Below are 21,537 nucleotides of genomic sequence, written 5' to 3'. Positions count from 1 at the left end.
CATTCTGGAAATTAATTAAACGTTTACAAGGAAATTTCAGAAAAAAAAAGTAGCACTCAGAGCAATCGCCCTAAGCTTCAAAGCCACCTTAATTGGGTTGCTCTGGCTACATCTGGAAATATCATTACCTTAGCTCCACAGAAACTCTCGCCTTTCTTTGTAAAGTACAACTTCGTTATCACCTTCATTAAGACAAGTTACCAAAAGGGCTGATCTTGTCTGTATCTTATCTTAAGAATCCTCTAAAAAAAACAGATTTTCTTTTAGATTTTAATTGATTGTACCCACTTAGTGGATAAGCAAATATAATAACCCAGGGGTCTCAAAGACCCTCCTTGAGGGCCGCAATCCAGTCGGGTTTTCAGGATTTCCCCAATGAATACGCATGAGATCTATGTGCATGCACTGCTTTCAATGCATACTCATTGGGGAAATCCTGAAAACCCGACTGAATTGCGGCCCTCAAGGAGGGACTTTGAGACCCCTTTAATATAACCTGAACCTAAGTACAAATTCTATAAAGGGATCTGGATGCTCAGATTTGATTATAGAATACCAGAGCTCTATCAGCACCCACATAACGCCATGTCTATGCCAGGGACATGACCTGCCCATGCCCTGTCCCTATGAATGCCACTCACATTTGCACTCTAAGCCAGTTGCACACTATGGAATATCACTTGGGGAATAGTCTATAAATGGTGCTGAAATTTGGGCGTTGGTAGGCGTCTTTCCGGTTCCTTAGTTAATTGAGAAACACCGTTTAAATTGATAAGAAATGGTAAAGATAAAACACTTACCGGCACCTAAATACGGAGACAGTCCAAGCTACCTGAACAACCGCCTCATCCACAACACCTCAACCAGATATAGGAAAACTCACACCCCATTCTCATACCCCCCAATTAAGGAGATCAAACGGAAAAAACTATATGATGGCCTATTAACCACTCAAGCAGCCAAACTAGACAACCAAATCGCCAATCTACTGACGGCATCCCTCGACTACAAGACTTTTAGAAAAGAAATAAAGACCATACTCTTCAAGAAAGCCCTGAAAAAAGAACTAACACTGCAAGTTTCAAACACCACCTCTCACTAAAGCCAACTACCCCAAACAAATAACCATACTCATTTCTTACTCTCTTTGAAAATGTCCAAATCTCTTTTTGGTAAGATCTTGTTGTAGTACTTCCTTGATAATTCTTTTGTAATCCGCCTTGAACTGCAAGGTAATGGCGGAATAGAAATCCCTAATGTAATGTAAATAAAAGCATTCCGAGTAGTAAAGCCGTCAACAATGAAAGGTTGTGGATGATCTGCAGTCGTATGTGCGGTGAAATTTGGAATACAAAAATAAGGGACGCAAAGGCATGAAGATTGTGAATGGCAGTATAACTGTATGACTAGTGAAACCCCAGATGAAGCTTTATTAGCGAGATCCCATCGGGTGAAAGCTAAGGGCTCCTTTTACTAAGGTACGCTAGCTTTTTTAGCGTGTGCTACATTGACGCACGCGCTAACCCCACGCTAAAGCGCCAAAAACTAACGCCAGCTCAACGGAGGCAAGCGTCTAGCGTGCATGCTAAAACCGCTAGCACAGCTAAGCCCTAAGTATCAGCTTATCTTAAATACAGTTATATTGTTGAAAAGTGATTTACACAGACCGGGTGGGCAAATTGAACCAATGATGATATTCATTACCCCAGTAAAAACACCAGTGTAAACCCCTATTAGAGTCATATCAATGTGATTGGTTTCATTCAACTTGACTCAGATTTGTTGTGGTGGTTGATCCTAGTTGAGCAAGTATATTTCCATTTTTTGGATTATATATATGCTACCTTGACATAGTCTAACCAATCTGTGTCCTTGTTTTCCAGCATAAATTCAGGCAAGATATGCCTGGATCAAGCAGTGCCTTCATCCCCACCATTAATGCCATAACAACCAGCCAGGATCTGCAGTGGATGGTACAACCTACAGTCATCACTTCGATGTCCAGCCCCTATGCTCGCTCTCACCCCTATGGCCACCACCTGCCCAGCCTGGCCTCGGTCACGGGACACACGGCACTTCAAAGACCTGGGGTCATCAAAACCATTGGCACCACCATGGGCAGACGCCGGCGAGATGAGCAGGTAACTATAGTGAAGGAGGCTAGTTTGCTTGACAAGATGATCAATGTGATTATCCAAAAACCAGACTGCTTGCAATATACATTTTTAATAAATCCTTTGCTATTGTAAACTTGCAAAGATGTCATGGAACCATGTGGAAATAGAGAAAAATGAAGACAGATAAAGACCACCTGGCCTATTTGGTGTTCCTATCCATGCCATCTACTTTCCCTTCCTCTCCCTTAGAGATTCTATGTACCTGTCATGAGCTTTCAATTTTTGTCTCCATCACTTGCACCAGGAAGCCATTCCACAAATATATCATCCTATCCATCCAGGAGTATTTCATCGGGTTACTTCTGAGTCTATCCCCTTTCACCATCATCCTTTGCCCCTTTGTTTCAGAGGTTCCTTTCAATCGAAAGCGACTCTCATCCTGTGCATTTATGCCATGTAGATTTTTAAATGTCTCTTATCTCCTCTCTCTCTCTTGCCTTTATTCCCTGATTTTATTTTTCCTACCCCAATATCTCTGAGGATGTTTCCATGATCAGAACCTTGGTGGAGGAGGTAGAAATGAAAACTGTATCTGAATTCATAAAAGCTTGGGATAAGTACATACAGTAGGATCACTAAGAGAGAAGGGATAGTAGATGGCATAGCTAGGCAGACTGGATAGGCAATATGGTCTTTATCTGCCTTCCATTTTTTCTATGTTTCTATGTAGTGCCAAGGGCCATGCGGTGGGTACAAGGCCCCACTCCCCAGACTTCAATTTAAGACCTCTTGCAGACTACTGGGTTTGCTCCTCCAAGTAATACAGACTGGGAAACTGTCTTGGTTTGGTCCTAAAAAACAGGAGGATAGGCTTTGAAAAAAGTTCTAGTTAATGCGCATCTACCACCCTTTCTGTAAAAAAAAAAGTATTTCCTTATATTACTCCGGAGCCTATTGCCTCTTAACTTCATCCTATGCCCTCATTCCAGAGCTTCCTTTCAAATGAAAGAGACTCGACTCATGCGCATTTACGCCACATAGGTATTTAAATGTCTCTATCATATCTCCCCTCTCCTGCCTTTCCTCCAAAGTATACAGATTGAGATCTTTAATACAGATTGAGATCTTTAAGTCTGTCCCCATAAGCCTTATGAAGTAGACCATCAAATGTGTGTGTGTGTATGTGTATATATATATATATATATATATATATATATATATATATATATATATATATATATATATATATTTTCCAAAAAACATAAGATTAGCCTTACTAGGTCAGACTTGTGGTCCATCAAGCCTGTTCTTGGCCAAAACCCAAGTATACAGCTAAAGGAGACCAATGCAGAATTAGTGTAGCTGACAGGAATGTAACATTAGGAAGTGTTTAAAACAGACTCATAGGATTGCTAAGGTTCATTCTTTGTTTATAAAGAGAATGTACTGTACGGAAGAGCTGTTAGCAGGATATCTCTTTCCTGAGTCTGTTGTGGTCTTGGTTTCCCTTTTTCTCAGATACAGTGACTTGTGTTTCTAGCCCTTGTATGCTGGGCTGTTTGCTCTTAGCTTAAGCCAGTGATATAAAGTAAGGTGCTATGGGATATTTTACAGTCCGGTGTCCAAGCACAGGATATGTTCTTCCCTCCTTTCCCTTCATTTCTTTTTTGTTATGTGTAAATCATCCCGTTTCTTTCCTCCTGAAGTCCAGGCACTGTGCTGGTCCTTATTTAACTGAGAGTCATGGCAATAGCTCCCTTTGAATCTGGTACAAGGTGGTCCTTGAACTGGTCAGTAGGTGGCACTATGTAGCAACGTTTAGTACTCACCACATTCCTGGAATCAGACCTGGAGAATGGAGCGTAAGCTCTCCTGTCAAGCCCTCCCACAGCCCCTTGCGGTAAAATTTTGCTGCCTTGTTAGGCAGGCCAGGTGTCCTAAATCTCTTGTGTGTTCCTCCCATTCCTTCTTTCTCTCCCTCTGTCTCCTTCTTTATCTCTCCCTTTAAGGGTCCTCATCACTGCCCAGTGAGGTAATAAAGGGGAGGAGGGGGGAAGGGGGCAATCCACCCTGGGCGGCGTCTTGGTAAGAGTGCAGGCACCTGTCCTCCTCTCTCCCCTCCCCCCCACTCCTTCCCCGTCCCACACCTCTGTAACGTCCCTGGCGTGAGCAGTAACCCCCACGCCAGCATCAACTCTTCCTCTGATGTCAATTCTTGGACCCGCGCCTAGGAAGCGCGACAGCAGCTTTGGGGTTGCTATTTGCACCAGGAACGTTACATAGGCACGGGGGAAGGAGCATGTGGAGGGAGGGCGGGGGAGGGGCACCACCGCCCGGGCGCCTCTCACCCTTGCTACGCCCATGTCACTGCCACACAAGTCACGATGGCAGGCTGAGCCTGTGCTGTAGGTACTGGAAATGGTCAGGCCCCTTCAGTACAGACACTCTTTCATAAAACCTGTCTAGTCGGTTTGTGTCCTGCTATGCGTCTTGTTTTGTATATGGGTGTGGAGGTATCTGTGGGTATGTCCCATGCTTAAACTCTAAAGGAGAGGCTCTGAAAACATTTGCAACATGGTCTCTTCTGTTAAGGTAGTACATGGAGTACATTGAGGCCTTCCACAATCTCCCAGGCTTTAAAATTTTTTTGCTGGGCAGTTTATCATTGTGTGTGCTTCAGAAGGTAATATTTAGACAGGTGCTAGATTGCAGAAGTGGGTGGCTGCTGGTTTCACTATGTTTTTTTTTTAATATATCATTCTCTTTTTATTTAATTAATTAATTCATTTTCTATTCCATTTTCCCCAAAGAACTCAGAACGGGTTACAGGTTAAACGTACATAATATACAGTTAATAGGTTTCGATTTGCACTATATTTATCCTAATTTGACACATACTAGGGATCTAATACCAATATACATAATATGCAGTTTCCAGGGTAAATTTGTTATCAGCTTTGTTAGTGTTTCTGCCAGATCTTTCAGTAGTTTATGGAATGAGAAAGGGGGGGATTCTGCCTGTCTCTGTAGGCAGTGTTTCTTGGTGGGGCTACATAAAATAATAGCTGAATTAAAAAAAAAAAAAAAAAGAAAGCGTTGTATAAGTACCACAGATCCCTAGTGGCAGAGGTAGTGGAGTCAACCTACTTAGAGTGGTGTGGTTACAATTTCTAAATACCACAGTGGTACAACAAAATCTGGCTTATGAAAAAAAAAAAAAAAATGGAGCTGACCTACACGGAGGGGCCAGTGTTAAAATTCAAACTTCCGTGAGCCCAGAGATGCTTTAACACTGACGGCTGTGCAGTTACTACTGAATTTAGTGAGACATAGGAAGGAGCTGGGGTGATAGCTGCAAATACTGGTCCTATCGGGAGCAAAGATGTAGAGCAGTGGTTCCCAACCCTGTCCTGGAGAGCCACCAGCCAGTCAGGTTTTCAGGAAAGCCCTAATAAATAGGCATATGAGAGATTTGAATTTAAAGGAGGTGACAGACATGCAAATCCTCCCCAAGCATATTCATTAGGGCTAACCTGAAAACCTGGCTGGTGGTCCTCCAGGGTAGGGTTGGGAACCACTGCTGTAGAGGGCATGGAGGATGATGAGATGAAGAAAGGTGCAGGAGAAAGCTGATGTGCATATAATTCCCCACCTGCAGCCCAATTTCTGTCTAAAATGGACCAATCTCGGCTAGGCCAGGGGTGTCCAATGTCGGTCCTCGAGGGCCGCAGTCCAGTCGGGTTTTCAGGATTTCCCCAATGAATATGCATGAGATCTATTTGCATGCACTGCTTTCAATGCATATTCATTGGGGAAATCCTGAAAACCCGACTGGATTGCGGCCCTCGAGGACCAACATTGGACACCCCTGGGCTAGGCAGAGGTCCTCATGCTGTTAGGTATTACCTTACTGCAGGGGTGTCAAAAGTCCCTCCTCGAGGGTCGCAATCCAGTCAGGTTCTATGTTTCTATGTTTCTAATATGCATGAGAGAGATTTGCATATAATGGAAGTGACAGATATGCAAATATCTCTCATGCATATTCATTAGGGATATCTTGAAAACCTGACTGGCTGGGGGTCCCCCAGGACAGGTTTGGGAACCACTGCTGTATGCTAATAGGTCTCATACATATTCATTGGGGAAATCCTGAAAACCCGACTGGATTGCGGCCCTCAAGGAGGGTCTTTGACACACCTGCCTTACTGCTTATGTGTCTGCAGGGAGGGAGTGTCTGTTTTCCTCATAGGTCTCACTGTGTATTTGAATGTCTCCTTGACTTGGCCTTTTTCCATCTCTGAGTCTCAGGCACTGTGATGGCCCAGTTGCTCTGCCTCTTGTTTCCCCCCCCCCCTCTCCTCCCCGTACCATTCTGGTGGCGCTTTAAACTGCACTTTTCATGTTCACATTTAACATGAAATTTCTATCAAATCATGTGGTAACCTGGAAATACGAGACAAGTGAACTGCAGAAATTACTGTGCGCATAGAATTTATATTTGAATTTTGGGGGCAGATTTTTTGATATCATTCATCTTCTACATATCTCTAAAGTCCTTATTGCATCCTCTGCACCTGGTTTCACTGCTCTCTTTTAAGCTGTTTTTGTCATGACACAATGCCCCCATTCTATAGAGGGGAAGCTGCCAGCAGTCACACAGCTGAGAACTGGGCAACCTGCCCTCACTCTGAGGCCAATATCTTTCCTTCCCCCCTCCCCCCCTTTGCACATGGCTTCCTGTTTCTTGTGCACTCGTCCTCTCTTAATATTGCTCCTTCACCCCACCTTCCCTTTTTATTTTCTTCATTCTGATGATTAAATGTTTACCCGGAATACAGAAAACAATTTCGCTAATTTTTTTTTTTTACCTGTGTGAATTATCCACAGTTGTCCCCAGAAGAGGAGGAGAAACGGCGGATTCGGAGAGAGAGGAACAAGTTGGCTGCTGCCAAGTGCCGCAACCGGCGGCGGGAACTAACCGACAAGCTCCAGGCGGTAGGTGACCTTGACACCCCTGAACCTCTCCAACCTCACCACTACAGCTTTCTGTTTCTTTATTCTTTGCTTTTGATAATTAATGTTAAGAGACTTTCATGGCATCTTTCTTTAGAGCTGCTAAGCAGCCTGTCTGTGTTCTCAAGGAAGACTTTTTTTTTTTTTTTGTTCATGCCTGCTTTTTTTTCTCACTCGCACCCTCCCCCTCTCCAGTACAGTCTTGTTATCTGCACGGCTGTTTTTGAAGTAGAAGAAACGGGGACGGCAAATACCAGAGTGCACTGCAGTGCACGTTAAATTTTAAAGCTACAGAAAGTCTCTAGTGAGCAGAGCACTTGTGATATTGTTAGATGTCGGCTTTGCAGGATGTAGGAGCAGCTCTGTGTAGAAGAATAGGATGAACTCAGAGAGGAATGCGTACAGCATGGGCGGGGTGGCAGTGCCTTGTATGCACCGACTTCTCACATCCCTCCACCCCCACCATAGAACAGGAAGAGCTTAGGCAATAGCAGTGCATGTTCCTCACGTCTACTGCTCACTGCTAAGCGGCAGGAACAGTGTTAAGCAAACCTCCCTCTCATTGCCCCATCGTTCCCCACCACAGGACACCTAAATGCTTTTGCACTGCTGCAGCCTATCCTGTATGACAGGCATTCTTTGAGCAGTAGAGTGCACACCCTCAAGGGCTGCAGGAAGAGGTCAAATGGGGGTGCAGCGAAAGGTCTTGAACTATGAGGCAATTTACTCGTAGGCGTCTGAACAGGGGAGGCCACAGGGGCCGTGGCCTCCCCAAAAATGGGAAGTCGGAAGAGTCGGTTATGTCTATACACCCCACCCCCACCCTTCTCCTCCCGGCCACTGTAATTTTAAATCTTTGGGCAGCTGCCACGCAGCGTCGCTGCCGAATGAAGACTTCCAGGGTAGGCCTGCTCGTTGACGCTGCACGATTTAAAATGACATCGACCGGGGAAGGAAGGTGGGGGAGGCAGGAGCTGGAGAGAGAGGTCGTGCCACAGGATCCTGCTGGGGCTAGGACAGAGCTTTTGGCCCACCCACCCAACGAAAAAGTGTTCCGATGCCCATGAATTTACTGAAACTTTCTAGACAGAGTGAAGGCAGTTAAGAAGACAGTTTTCAAAAGAGTTTGCCCGGGCAACAGTGGAACCTCGGTTTGCGAGTAACGCGGTTTGCGAGTGTTTTGCGAGACGAGCAAAACACTCGGCAAACTTTCATCTGGCAAACCGAGCACTGCCCCGATAAACGAGCACTTACAGTGCAGGAAGCGCCGCTTCAGAGGGATTCCTCCTCCGTCCGCCGGCCAGCCTTCCACGTCGGGTGCCTTCTGCATGTTGGAGAGCCTCTATCTGAGCCTACGCAGCCGAGTGCCGTCCCACCTGCACGTTGTGTATGACACACACAACGTCAATCATCGACAGGTGGGATGGCACTCGGCTGCGTAGGCTCAGATAGAGGCTCTCCAACATGCGGAAGGCACCCGACGTGGAAGGTTGGCCGGCAGACGGAAGAGGCATCCTTCCGAAGCGGCACCGTGGGGTTCTCCAGACATTAGAAGCATCCCCTCAAAGCGGCATTGCGGGTTTCTTCAGCGGATGATGGATGGAGGAGGCGGTGCTGCAGCACCCAGCAGGTACAGACCCCTGGGCCACCTTTTGGGTTCTGGAATGAATCGTCTACGTTGCCACTATTTTTCTATGGGGCACCTTGCTTTGATATACGAGTACTTTGGATTACGAGCATGCTTCTGGAACGAATTATGCTCGTAAACCAAGGTACCACTGTAGTTAGCTGAGTAAATTCCTCAAGCTGAAAACTTCATGTTTGTCTACTTAATACTTTCCGTACCGCCTTTTCCGACTAGCGGATCAAAGCAGTGTATGCTTTTGAATAAAACATCAGATAATAGAAAAGAACTGCAAATATTTGACAGAAAAGGGAATTCATACATATAAGAAATCCAGCAATCTAAAAAAAAAAAAAAAAAAAAGCATAAAATCTCAACCTTATACAGATGTATTGTTCCTCAACATTATGTATGATTTAAGTAGCACTATAGCGTTAAGCGTGGCTTCTTTGGTAATATAACTGTGTAGTACTGTAATTTTAATAACATGTTAACAGTTAGCACTGTTAGCAGCTAATGGGGACATACTGTATATAATAAACTTTATTTTTATATACCGCCCTACCATAAGTTCTGAGCGGTTAACATAAAAGAACACTGGACATTCAGTGATGCATACAAAATTTAAAAAAATCATCAAATTACATAACAATAAACGCTATGGGGTTCATAATCAAAAAACAAACAAATGTCTAAAAAGTGTCCTAAATGGCTACTTGGATGATCAAAAAGCCTGATCATCCAAGTACCCATAACCAAAGCTAGTTTTAGACGTATCTTTCCCCTGCCACTAAACACACAGAGAGAAAAGAGGCGTGTTTAGAGGAGGGGAAAGGGCGGGTGGTGGGTGGGAGGTGGGCCGACCTACACCTAGGCGTGCAGCAGGTATAACAAAAACCTTAGGCAGGTTGCCTAGTCGGCACTTATACCTTTTTGACTTAGACTAAGTCAAAACAGGTCTAAGTGCCGAAAAAGAGGCCGCTGAGCTGATCGCGGCTGGCGCGATCAGTTCAGCGGCCCAGCAACCTACCCACCCACCCACCGCAACCTTCACGGCAGGAGAGATTCCTCATCTCCCCTACTGCGATGTGATCACCCCTCTACCCGAACTGCCGCGGGTTGTGGCAGTTCAGGTAGAGGAGTGATCACATTGCGGCAGGGGAGAAGGCCAATCTCTCCTGCCACGATACATCACCCCCTCCCCCTGACAATATCGGGGCAAGAGGGAGCCCTCTTCCCCCGATGCTGTCGGGGAGTCAGCAGGGCAAGAGGGCTTGGGCTCCCTCTTGCCCTGAACATAGTCGGAGGTTTGGGGTGCCACGGGCCAGGAGGGCTTGGTGGGGGGGATTCTGTAACCGGTGTTGTTTTTGACAGACACCAGTTACAGAATCCAGCTTTTAGGCGAAGGACTGGCTCCTCCTTCGCCTAAAAGCCCTTGTATTGGACGTTTGGGGCTTAGGCTTTTTTTTGGTTCATTATGGGGTATAAGTGTAGACATAGTGGTGGTCTGGGCGTTTAAACAGCTGAATGTAGAGGCAGGCCATTATCAAAAAAAGGACTTTTTTTTGGTTATGGACATTTTCCCTGCTTCTGCTTTCAACGTTTAAGGCCTTAGGCCAAAAAGGGACTTAGACGGTTTTTTTGATTATGCCCCTCCACACATTCAGCAAAGCAACAAATAGTTAAGAAGTTCATCAAATTTCGCTTTTATCAAATAATTTAGTTTTTAGTATCTTCCTAAAAGAATAAGAATTGACTCAAGGAATGAGAGAGCTCAACCAAGCGTTCATTTTTCCTGCCTGGAAAGCAAACGTTCGTTCATGAAATCTCATATCGAACAGATTTTAAAGATGGATGCATAAGCATAGTATCATTTTGAGTATTTCTATTAGAACTATGAACTTTGAACTGAGAGGAAAGATATTCGGGGGCTAAGCCAAATATAGCCTTGAAACAGAGACATCCAAATTTAAACAGAATTCTCGCCTCGAACGGCAACCAATGCAGGTTTTGATAAAAAAGGACTCGCATGATCGAACTTTCTCAGGCCAAAAATCAAGCGGACTGCCGTATTCTGTATTAAATGCAATCTGATAGAATAGATGTCTGAACTAAAAAAAAAAATATCAAAAATTGAATCTGTTTATATATTAAGGCCTGCATGCCCATCCTCTCCCTGTGGCCTCCATCATTCCTTCCGTTCCCTGAGGTGTCTCTCCACTGCAATTATGGGAGACTTTTTGGCCAGTACCAGTCTTAAAATTACATCCCAAAGCAGTGTAGTATTTGTAGTCCATGAATCTATCCATTAAAGTTAGTGATGCGGGTCCAGTAATGCATCAGGATGAGTTTGGCAGAAATCCAGGACTGGTCAAAAAGTTTCTATTCTGGAATGGGTAACCCAGTCACCATAATGGCAATGGAGATATATTTAACCAGGAAAAGAAATCCTGCACTAATCGGAGCATGGTAATGGACATTTATCTGATTTAGCACAGGAATGCCGATTGTCCACTCCAAAAATGTACCCCTCCAACACAAAGTTTAAAATTCATTTTAGGGCTTGGGCAGTACAGACACCAAATTGGAACTTACCATATCCTACGGTAAGCACATGCTACCATAGCTTAGTAAAAGGACCTCTTTAAATAATTACCTATTTTTAGAATAAGCAAGTTAAAACGCATCATCACTCCATTCCTCATAATTTCAGATCAGCTTTTTAATCATTAATTTTAAAGCCTCAATTTCAAATTGATGGGGTATTTCCTTGAATGGCAGAATTTTTACAAGAGATGTCTTGTTGGTACCACTTACTTTGAAGAAAATGTATTAATAAAGAATTCTTTTGGAAAACTCTAACCTTATCTGAAGTCTTCTTGAACTAGAAACGATATACCTTGGGCTCTGAAGAATTCACGCCAGGATTTGTAAATAAGTTTGTGGGGCTTAGCTCTGCAATAAGTGATCTCAAATATAAATACGTATAAATATATCTCTATTTATTAGAATTAGGGGATAGTTGCAGAGGAAGACTGTAGTGATAGAGGCAACATCTATTCTTGATAAGAACATAATAATAGCCTTACTGGGTCAGACCAAAGGTCCATCAAGCCTAGTAACCCGTTCTCATGGTGGCCAATCCAGGTCACTAGTACCTGGCCAAAACCCAAAGAGTAGCAACATTCAATGCTACTGATCCAGGGCATGCAGTGGCTTCCTCCATGTCACAGGTGTCAAAGTCGGTCCTCGAGGGCCAGAATCCAGTCGGGTTTTCAGGATTTCCCCAATGAATTTGCATGAGATCTATTTGCATGCACTGCTTTCAATGCATATTCATTGGGGAAATCCAGAAAACCCGACTGGATTCCGGCCCTCGAGGAGGGACTTTGACACCCCTGCTCCATGTCTTTCTCAATAGCAGAATGATAAATATCCACAGCAAATGCCAGCGGAGCCATTTCTTGCCCAACTTTGAATATTGATCTAAAAGAAACTTCCTAAATAGATCTGTGAGAGGGCAAGAAAAAAAGACTATAAGGTGACAAACAAGTTTCTCAGTGCTTTGAGACTACTCCAGGCCCTTTCCTTTACAAGGGACAAGAGCTTAAAGGAACTGAGCCATTCTTCCTGATCTTGGGCGGCCTCTAATCTAATCTAGTATTTCCGAGTTGAACTGTGCCTAAACAGGTTCAAGGTGACATACAACATAACGAATTGCAGAATGTACAGTATATAACACATTATAGCAGTTTTGAGGAGGGCCGAGTTGGACTAAGACTCATCCTTTAGGAAAGATTGGAAAAGCCTTTTGTTTCAAAGCAAAAAATGTAATGGGAAAGATAAATTCAGTAGTCCGTTAAATGTGAGCTAGCAGCCGCTCGTTTAATGAACATCTAAAACCAAGCATCAAGGTATTCAGCTTGCAGGTCTAATGCAGTGGAGGAAGGGTCTTAAAATCTAGTTAAAACACTCTACCAAAACATCCATCGGTCATTCACTAGTAGGAAAGATGGAGTATGGTAATCTCCGTTGGGAGAATGTGGGTAGATGGTGTATTCCTGCCCTTTTGACTTTTATATAGAGACATGCTATTTAGTAAGGTTTCCAATGGGGGTCTTCCATGTAGCTTAGTTCCAATGGGGGTCTTCCATGAAGCTATTTAGTAAGGTTTCCAATGGGGGTCTTCCATGTAGCTTAGTTCCAATGGGGGTCTTCCATGAAGCTATTTAGTAAGGTTTCTAATGAGGGTCTTCCATGTAGCTTAGTTCCAATGGGGGTTCTTCCATGTAGCTATTTAGTAAGGTTTCCAATGGGGGTCTTCCATGTAGCTTAGTTCCAATGGGGGGTCTTCCATGTAGCTATTTAGTAAGGTTTCCAATGGGGGTCTTCCATGTAGCTTAGTTCCAATGGGGGTCTTCCATGAAGCTATTTAGTAAGGTTTCCAATGGGGGTCTTCCATGTAGCTTAGTTCCAATGGGGGGGTCTTCCATGTAGCTATTTAGTAAGGTTTCCAATGGGGGTCTTCCATGTAGCTTAGTTCCAATGGGGGGTCTTCCATGTAGCTTGGTTCCAATGGGGGTCTTCCATGTAGCTATTTAGTAAGGTTTCCAATGGGGGTCTTCCATGTAGCTTAGTTCCAATGGGGGTCTTCCATGTAGCTATTTAGTAAGGTTTCCAATGGGGGTCTTCCATGAAGCTATTTAGTAAGGTTTCCAATGGGGGGTCTTCCATGTAGCTTAGTTCCAATGGGGGGTCTTCCATGTAGCTATTTAGTAAGGTTTCCAATGGGGGTCTTCCATGTAGCTTAGTTCCAATAGGGGGTCTTCCATGTAGCTATTTAGTGAGGTTTCCAATGGGGGTCTTCCATGTAGCTTAATTATTGTATACAGATAATACAAAACACAGCAATAAAAATTATCACTAACTCAAAAAAATACGATCACGTTACACCACTTCGACAAGCAGCTCATTGGCTACTAATCACACATAGAATAACCTTCAAAATTTTACTGTTTACTTTTAAAATACAGCAAACTCATGCTCCAACTTTTTTTACATCGTTTCTTAATACCGTATTCTCCATCCAGGGCTTTAAGATGAACACAATAACAGCTATTGACTATCTCTTCATTAAAGATAATAGGAACTAGAAGATCTACCATTTTCTCAGTTATAGCACCCCAGCTTTGGAACAATCTACCTATTTATATTCGTAATGAATCTTCTTTAGACAAATTCAAGCGTTCCTTAAAAAGTTTTTTGTTCAAGGACGCTTTTGAAAAATAGACAACACAATTTTATAAATCACTAAACTTCTTAGATCTAAACTAGATTATTGTATAGATTACAGATACATCATTTTTCTTTTTTTTCCCTCTTTTTTGTGTTACCTACCAAATGTGCTCCCCGCTAAATGTTTTCTTTCTCTCTTTAAAAATTTGTAGTTCATCCCCTTCACCTTCCGTACCAGTTATGTATTAGAATGGATAGAATTTGACTGTAACTATGTAAAAGAGTTTTGTTCTGCCCCCCCCCCCCCCATTTTTAAAATGTTATACGCTTTGAAGCTTTTCATATTGCGTACATAACAAAAATTTAATGAACTTGAAACTTGAACTTGAACTTTTATCAGTTTGTCTCGAGTAAGTTCGTTGGTTCCTGGGGTCATCAGATCTTTATATTACAACTGTAAACAAAAAAGTAATTTTCCTTTCCTTTTTTTTTTTTTTTTTTCAGGAAACTGAAAAGTTGGAAGAGGAGAAGTCAGGGCTGCAGAAAGAGATTGCCGAGCTACAGAAAGAGAAGGATAAATTGGAATTCATGCTGGTTGCTCATTCTCCAGTGTGCAAAATTAGCCCCGAGGAGCGGAGAACCCCTCCCCCGCACAACCTGCAGGCACTCCACACCATGGTGTCCAATAAAGTAGTAGTGAAAAAAGAACCGGTAGAGGACGAGATCCCGTCAGCTTCTATCACCAGCAAAGCCCAGAGATCTGTCATTAAGCCCATCAGCATTGCAGGGGGGTTCTTCGGAGAAGAGCCTCTCAACACTCCTGTGGTGGGGACCTCGACTCCTCCCAGCACACCGAGCACCTCTAACCTTGTCTTCACCTATCCCAGTGTATTGGAGCAGGACTCCCCCGCCTCCGCTTCCGAGTCTTGCTCCAAGGCCCATCGCCGCAGCAGCAGCAGTGGAGACCAGTCTTCAGACTCCTTAAACTCTCCCACCTTGCTGGCATTGTAAAAACACGAGAAGATGACACCATTGTTAAGAACTGTGTTTAAGAATGATGACTGGGGGACCAAAAGACCTATGGAGTTGACAAGGTTGGGATAATAATATGGCAGGTGCCTCCAAGGACAGGAAGGAAAAGCAGAGCAGAAAACCCAAATGAATGAGTGGCTTTTGATGCCCTTTTTCCAGGCAAAGACGGAACATGTTTTTAGAGCTCTCTAAAGGACTGGATCCTTATAATGATGTAGCCTAGATATTTCTTGGCAAAGATGGGGGGAAAGATGCTATAGAAAATCCAATCAATCAGCTCTTTAGATTGTTGTTTTTTGATCTTGTGATTTGGTTCTAAGTGTCTTTCCTGTTGTTTGGTTGTAGACATCTTGATGTGCTGTTGCATTTCATCATCTTTGCCCAGTAGATGCCTTTGTTAGATGCTTTCTTCTGAACTTGTAGAGAGAGGTGTGGGATGGAACAGAAGGGTTATGGGAACATTTGGGGTTTTTTTGTTTTTAAAGAGGAGCAACATTTTGAGTGTGTGTGTGTATGTTAAGATAGTATTGAATGTTTGAAATGTTGACAGGATTGCTTCTTGTTACTATATGAGACAATCACAGTCCTCTGAGGCCTCTTTAGAAATGCCAGACAAATAATGAAGGAGGAAGAGAGAATGGTTTTGACTGTACCCGCATAAGAACATAAGAATTGCCGCTGCTGGGTCAGAGTCCAGTGGTCCATCGTGCCCTACAGTCCGCTCACACGGCGGCCCCTGGGTCCCTAACTAAGACTAGCCCTACCTGTCTTGAATCCCTGGAGGGTGTTTTCTCCTATAACAGCCTCAGTGTACAGAGCTGTAGAGAGGAGTCCAGAAATTACTGTAATGCAAAAACAGTCTCCAGCACTCCGATGTAATTGGCGTCTCTGCTTTGGCTAGTGAGATCCATGTTTTTCTGCGTTTCAATTCCCTATGTTAGTATATGAGATGTTTGACCTTCTCAGCTGTGTTCCGATGGTGGTACATTATTATAGGCGCTGGTCTTCCTTCTATATTTGGTTGTGTATTCGTGTGCAAAATTGTTTTCACTCCTGGCCCTTTGTTTGACCATGCACTGGAAAAGGTGTACTCAATTAAACACACCCACCAAAGGAGGCTTCAAATCCAGTCCAGGAGCGGAAGGAATGTGACCTTCTCTCAGGGGTCTGTTCACAAAGCTTGGTCTTGGGATGTTGGCATCTCTGTTTCTCCTCATCTTCAGTTTTTTGGGGGGAGTTGTTTTTTTTATTGGTTTCATTTGTGTGGCCAAATCTAGCCAACTTGAGAGTTCAATCTGGGTTTTCTGCTTAACAGTGCAGAACACCAACCATTAGTATCTATAATAATAGGATTTTAAGTGAAATTACCCCCCTTGTGCCTCTTACCTTTGCTGAATGGGGGGATATTTAAGCAGCAGCATGTTACATTTTCTGTGACTTTGGAGATGACATGGATTAGAAACTCAACACCACTCACCATCCATGAAAAGGGAATAGTCAAAAGCTAATGAAAGATGTCAAGAGTTCAGTATTGTTTTCCCAAAGTCTTAAAAATTCTTTCTTTCCTGAATGCTGTATCAAACTAAAATCCGGTAGACTACAGTTTGTGTGTTTTTTGTGGCTTATATTTTTTTAGAAGCCGAGACCTGGTTCATGAACCAGTGATAACCTCTGAAGGATAGGGTGGCCCACTCCCATGTTGGAGAATCCCACTTGGCTAGTTACATCACAGTTCTGGTTTTGAAAACAAACTTTGAACCTGGACATGAAAATACTTAGGGAGAGAGTTAGGCATCGTTCTGATTTATGTCTTTATCTAAAAATGAATTGCACTCAACCAAGAAAACATGATCGCCCCAGAGCTGTACATCTTTCTACCAATGCTCCCTCCAAGGACTGGCTGGGTGCGTGAAAAATTTTTTTTCTCGTGTGAGCAGAAAGTTCTAAAATTCAACAATTTTCCAGATTGTCAAGTATATTTGTGAGCAACCATATAAAATCTTTGAGCGAGATTCTTAGAATGTATGAGCGATTGCTCGCGTGTTCTGCGTGCGGGAAACATAGCTTTCCATTCTCCTCCAAAGAACCCTTTTTAAATATTTTTAAAGCCAAAAGAAAATAAAAGCCATTTTTAAATAGCAAAAAGAGAGCATGAGCTAAAAGAAACGATTTCCAGAATTCAATTTTCAATCAACCCATTGTGATGGTTTTCTTTTTTTCTCCTCTATCTGAGGAACTGGAATAATTTTAGGCTCCATGACCTGCCTCGCAAGCTACAGCTGCCATTCTATCTTATCCTGTATACTTCAGTAATGGCAAACCTCTGTCTTTAATTCTTCAGGATAGTACAGTACATCTGAACTGATAATGGGAGCATTTGGGCTGTCTCCAGGTTATGCTGTATGAGCCCATTTAACTATATATTACTCGTAGAATGCTAAAATATGTAATTTCTAATTCAATTTCTCTTCTGTGTACTACAGGAAACATGATGGCAGATAAAGGCCAAATGGCCAATCTAATCTGCCCATCCGCATTAACCATTATCTTTCTCCCCTGAGAGATCCCATGTGCCTATCCCAGACCGTCTTGAATTCAGACACAGACTCAATCTCCACCACCTCTTCCGGGAGACTATTCCACGTATCTGGAAAAAAAAAAAAAAAGTATTTCCTTAGATTACTCCGGAGCCTATCACCTCTTAAGTTAACTTCATCCTATGCCCTCTCATTGCAGAGTTTCCTTTCAAATGAAAGAGACTCAACTCATGCACATTTTATGGGGGTGGGGGGGTTCCTTTTTCCTGTCTGGAGTTCCTGTGCTCCTCTCCCTGGAATGGAAGTGAGGGTCACTGTTACCGAGACTGCAGTACATGGGAACTTAAGCGTTTACGTGGGAGAGTTTATTTGCTCTGTGCTCTTCATCTGACTCTTCATCCCAACCCTCATCAGTGCCTGTCTTTTTTTTTTCCCCTCCTTTAATTAGAAATTAATTTCTGTCGTATGCAAAATGTTCATGCCCTTCATTCACCTGTTCACTGGGTTGTACCTTCCCATATCTCCATCTTTCCTTGATTGTGACAGTGTTAATGACCTTGTTGGGACTTCTGAACCATAAATGTATTTATTTGTGTGTATGTGTGAGTTGGCAGGTTTGAGTGTCATATAGCGTATGGAAGCATTAAAAGAATCCTATGTCCTAATTTGAGTGCACACCTTTCTATAAATGTTTTATGGCCTTTGTGTAAAAATGTCATTTTAAATAGCATATTAGCACTACCCGTGAGAAGCCGAGCTGGCCCAGAAAAGCAATCTTGAGTGTCTCTAAGTTTATGTGGTACATGGAACCTTTTGTCATTACTGCTTGATCAACCCTCAAAGATCCCCTGCTGTGGTCTCTGGCCATGGCATCATTCTTCCCTCTTAACCCTGCTTAATTCAGGGATGGTGTTCTAGAGCAGATGCGCATGTGCAGAGATTCTGCAGGAGGGAGGCTCATGCTCCCTGTGCCCCCATAAACTGTTGAACTCAAAAGCAGAAAACGTTTCAGAATGAGGATGGACAGTGTTGCTTATAACCATGGCACCCTGTGGTATGGCATTCCAGTAGCTGTAGTGATGTGGGAGGAGCTGGATTCTTCTTGGGCTAGGACGCAGGGCCAGTGCTGGAAGGGTGCAGACAGGGTAATTACTCTGAGGCCCCTTGCTGCTGAAAAGAATCCCAAATGTCTTCCCTGGACCATGGCATGTTTAATACCAGCTTTTTGCTAGGAAGCGCAGCTTACAGAGCTGAAGAAGGAATCTTTAGTTTTTATGTCGGTCTCATAAAAGATACTTCTGCTTGCAAATAATCCATTTAGGCCTTAGCTGTTGAGAGGTTCTGGAAGGAACTTTGCATATAGCAAAGAATGCATTAAATGAATGCTAGGCCTAGTATGTTGTTCTGTGTGGTGGAAGCCTATTCCATTCCATGTGCCAGGGAGCCTCTGTGCCCTTTATGGATCCAGGTCACACCGTTACTTCAGGCACAGATCTACAAGGTGGTGAGAAGCCCACCAGAAAATGAAATGTTGCAAAATCAGATGGAGTCATTTTTGGTTGTTCCAACCCAGTGCTCTTCTCTGTGGTGGGCTTTTGAATTGGCTCCTAAATGTTTTGTAGAGATACTTTCGGGTGCAAGCCCTAATTTAGAGTCAGAATGTCACCAATTTCAGTGAATGTTCTGAATGCCTGCAAAAAAACTTGGGGAAACCCAAGACAACTAGCCAAATAGGTTAGTGTTTGAAAAAGAAATGACTAGCCACCAGCCCTAATTGTCTTCTTTTTATTTTTTTGGGTTGCTGCTGTTCTTCAGAACCCCACTATTTTTTCACCTTTCTCCCCTCCCTGTTCTTCCCCTTTAATGTGCTTATCGGTGCATGAGGAGTCTAGAACTCCAGAAGGGTAAAAGAAAGTCACCCTTGGTTTATCATGCAGTTTCAAATATCCAGGTATAGCACACAGTAGACAAATGTGTCCCCGTCCCCACAGGAACTTAATTTCACCGTTCTATCACTGTGAGTTTTGTCACTGTCCCTGTCCTATTCCCGTAAGTTCTGCCTTAACCGCACAAGCCTCGAACACTTATGATTTTAAAGTGTTTGAGGCTTTTGCAGATGAGGATGGAGCTTGCAGGAATGGGACAGGAAAAAGAACTCGCGGGGGTGGGACGGGAAAATGAAATCCCGCGGGGATGGGGAAAATTGTGTCCGTGTCATTCTCTACTTGGCCGAACAGTCTAGAAAATTGAATAATATGACAAGCTTCAGCCTCGGATAACCAGACCAGAGCTGGTATTGTGACATCATATTGTCTCATTCCACCAGTGCCTAAGAGCCAACCTCATCAGTGATGTCACAATGGCTTGATTGACCTTTACTTGGCTCGCTTTTACTACATTTTGATTTCTGGAGTAGTGCATTGTAGAGAATGACACGGGGACAATTTTTTTTCCTGTCTCCGCAGGAACTCAATTTTCCCATCCTGTCCCTGCGAGTTTTGTCTCTGTCCCTGTTCCTATAAGCTCTGCCTTAACCGCACAAGCCTCAAACACTTATGATTTTAAAGTGTTTGAGGCTTGTGCAGATGAGGATATTGTCCTGGAAAGCTAGAGTTTTGTTATTTTTACAGATTTTTCTCTGACAGTTTATAGTGAAACAAAAAAAGGTGAAACTGAGGATGTACAAGAGCTTTAGAGGCCTTGGGTGCCCTGAAAAATTCAGACCTGCCATAATGTGTAGGTATTCCTACTATTTCACCAGACTAAGGCATCATGTTTATCAGTGTATGTGTGGGGTGTGTGTGTGAGAGAGAAACACATCTGTGGCAGGAAAAGATGTATATATTTCCATATCAATAGTCTTGCATGGTGTGAAGATACTCTTAATAAATCGGAGCAATTATAACAGGATTGATACAAAAACCCTGGAACTTAAGAGATCTGGACAAGTGTTCAGGCACTTTTTGTCTCTCTGTGTAAATGATGGGCAATGGTTTTGTGTTATTATTATCATTATTTGTATTTTAGTTATTTTCTCAGCTTAAGCAAATAATTCCTTTCAGAGGTGATTCTTAAGAGGTGGTTGCCGAAATGCCAGTCTTTGCTCCTTTCCTGCTCTTTTAGTTGGTCGCTACATGGTTTGCAATCAGTGGGCTGGTTTGGTCTTACACAGAATCAATTGTATGATTTACATTTCTGTTCCTGTGTGGAGGGTGTGGGGTTTTTTTTTTTTTTATTTTAATATTTTTTTTTTACTGTAATACAGGTGTACAGTATTTGCACTAAAAGCTTGCTGCTATAAGAAAAGAGAAATCTTAAAAACTTTTTTCCTTGCTTTTACAACTATCTGATTAGCAGTTTTGTAGAAGAAATAAAATTTAGATCAAACTGTGCTTATTTTTTCCCCCCTTTTTGTGTCATCTTTTTTTTTTTTTAATGTATGTTTATTAACAGTGAAAAATACACCACCCAACATGGTGCAATATACTGTTTGGTGGGATGGAGTAGTGATGAGGAAACCTGTGCCATGTTGTGTCCAGAATAGAAAACCCAATGACTAAATTAAGTTAGGGGTAATAACTTTTAAATATGCACATGTAGAAGTTTTTAAGTGTTTTTTCTTTGTAATTCCCTTGCCCTTCCTGGAAAACTACCATCTGTTGAAGGGCGTCATTAGGGATGTGTTGTTTGATAACCTTTGTACAGAATATTGTTTCTTTTTATACTTTAATAAAATAAGTTCAGTATAAAATCATAACTATTTGAGGCGGGCGAGGATGGGGGGCCTGAGCTCGCAGGGACGGGGTGGGGGACAGGGACAAATTTTTTTTCCCCCCCCCCTACGTCATTCTTTACTATGAGCATCTGAGCTGTTACCACTGCGGCCAGCGCTACAAACCACGCTGCCGTTTTGTAAAAGGGAGGGATATTTAGGATTACTGCACACAATTAAGCATCTGTAAGTTACAGTACATGTAGA

The 21,537-nt window shown here is 43.0% G+C and overlaps 1 protein-coding gene across 5 annotated transcripts in view; it reads left to right on the top strand.

The window, feature by feature from the left end:
• Positions 1 to 17,628, top strand: part of FOSL2 (FOS like 2, AP-1 transcription factor subunit) — a 41,951-nt gene extending 24,323 nt beyond the window's left edge. For 4 of the 5 annotated variants that reach the window (XM_033937972.1, XM_033937974.1, XM_033937971.1 and 1 more), the window contains 3 exons: positions 1,884 to 2,141; positions 7,005 to 7,112; positions 14,494 to 15,000. In XM_033937972.1, coding sequence (XP_033793863.1) covers positions 1,902 to 2,141; positions 7,005 to 7,112; positions 14,494 to 15,000 — 855 coding nt within the window. In that variant the 5' untranslated portion in view covers positions 1,884 to 1,901. Of the gene's footprint in view, positions 1 to 1,883; positions 2,142 to 7,004; positions 7,113 to 14,493 lie in introns of all 5 variants that reach the window. The other variant, XM_033937970.1, reaches the window with a different exon arrangement.
• Positions 17,629 to 21,537: the final 3,909 nt, after the last annotated feature.

This window comes from Geotrypetes seraphini, chromosome 3 (assembly GCF_902459505.1).
Source record: "Geotrypetes seraphini chromosome 3, aGeoSer1.1, whole genome shotgun sequence".
Lineage (NCBI taxonomy): Eukaryota > Metazoa > Chordata > Amphibia > Gymnophiona > Dermophiidae > Geotrypetes > Geotrypetes seraphini.
This window is presented reverse-complemented; position numbering and strand designations above follow the sequence as displayed.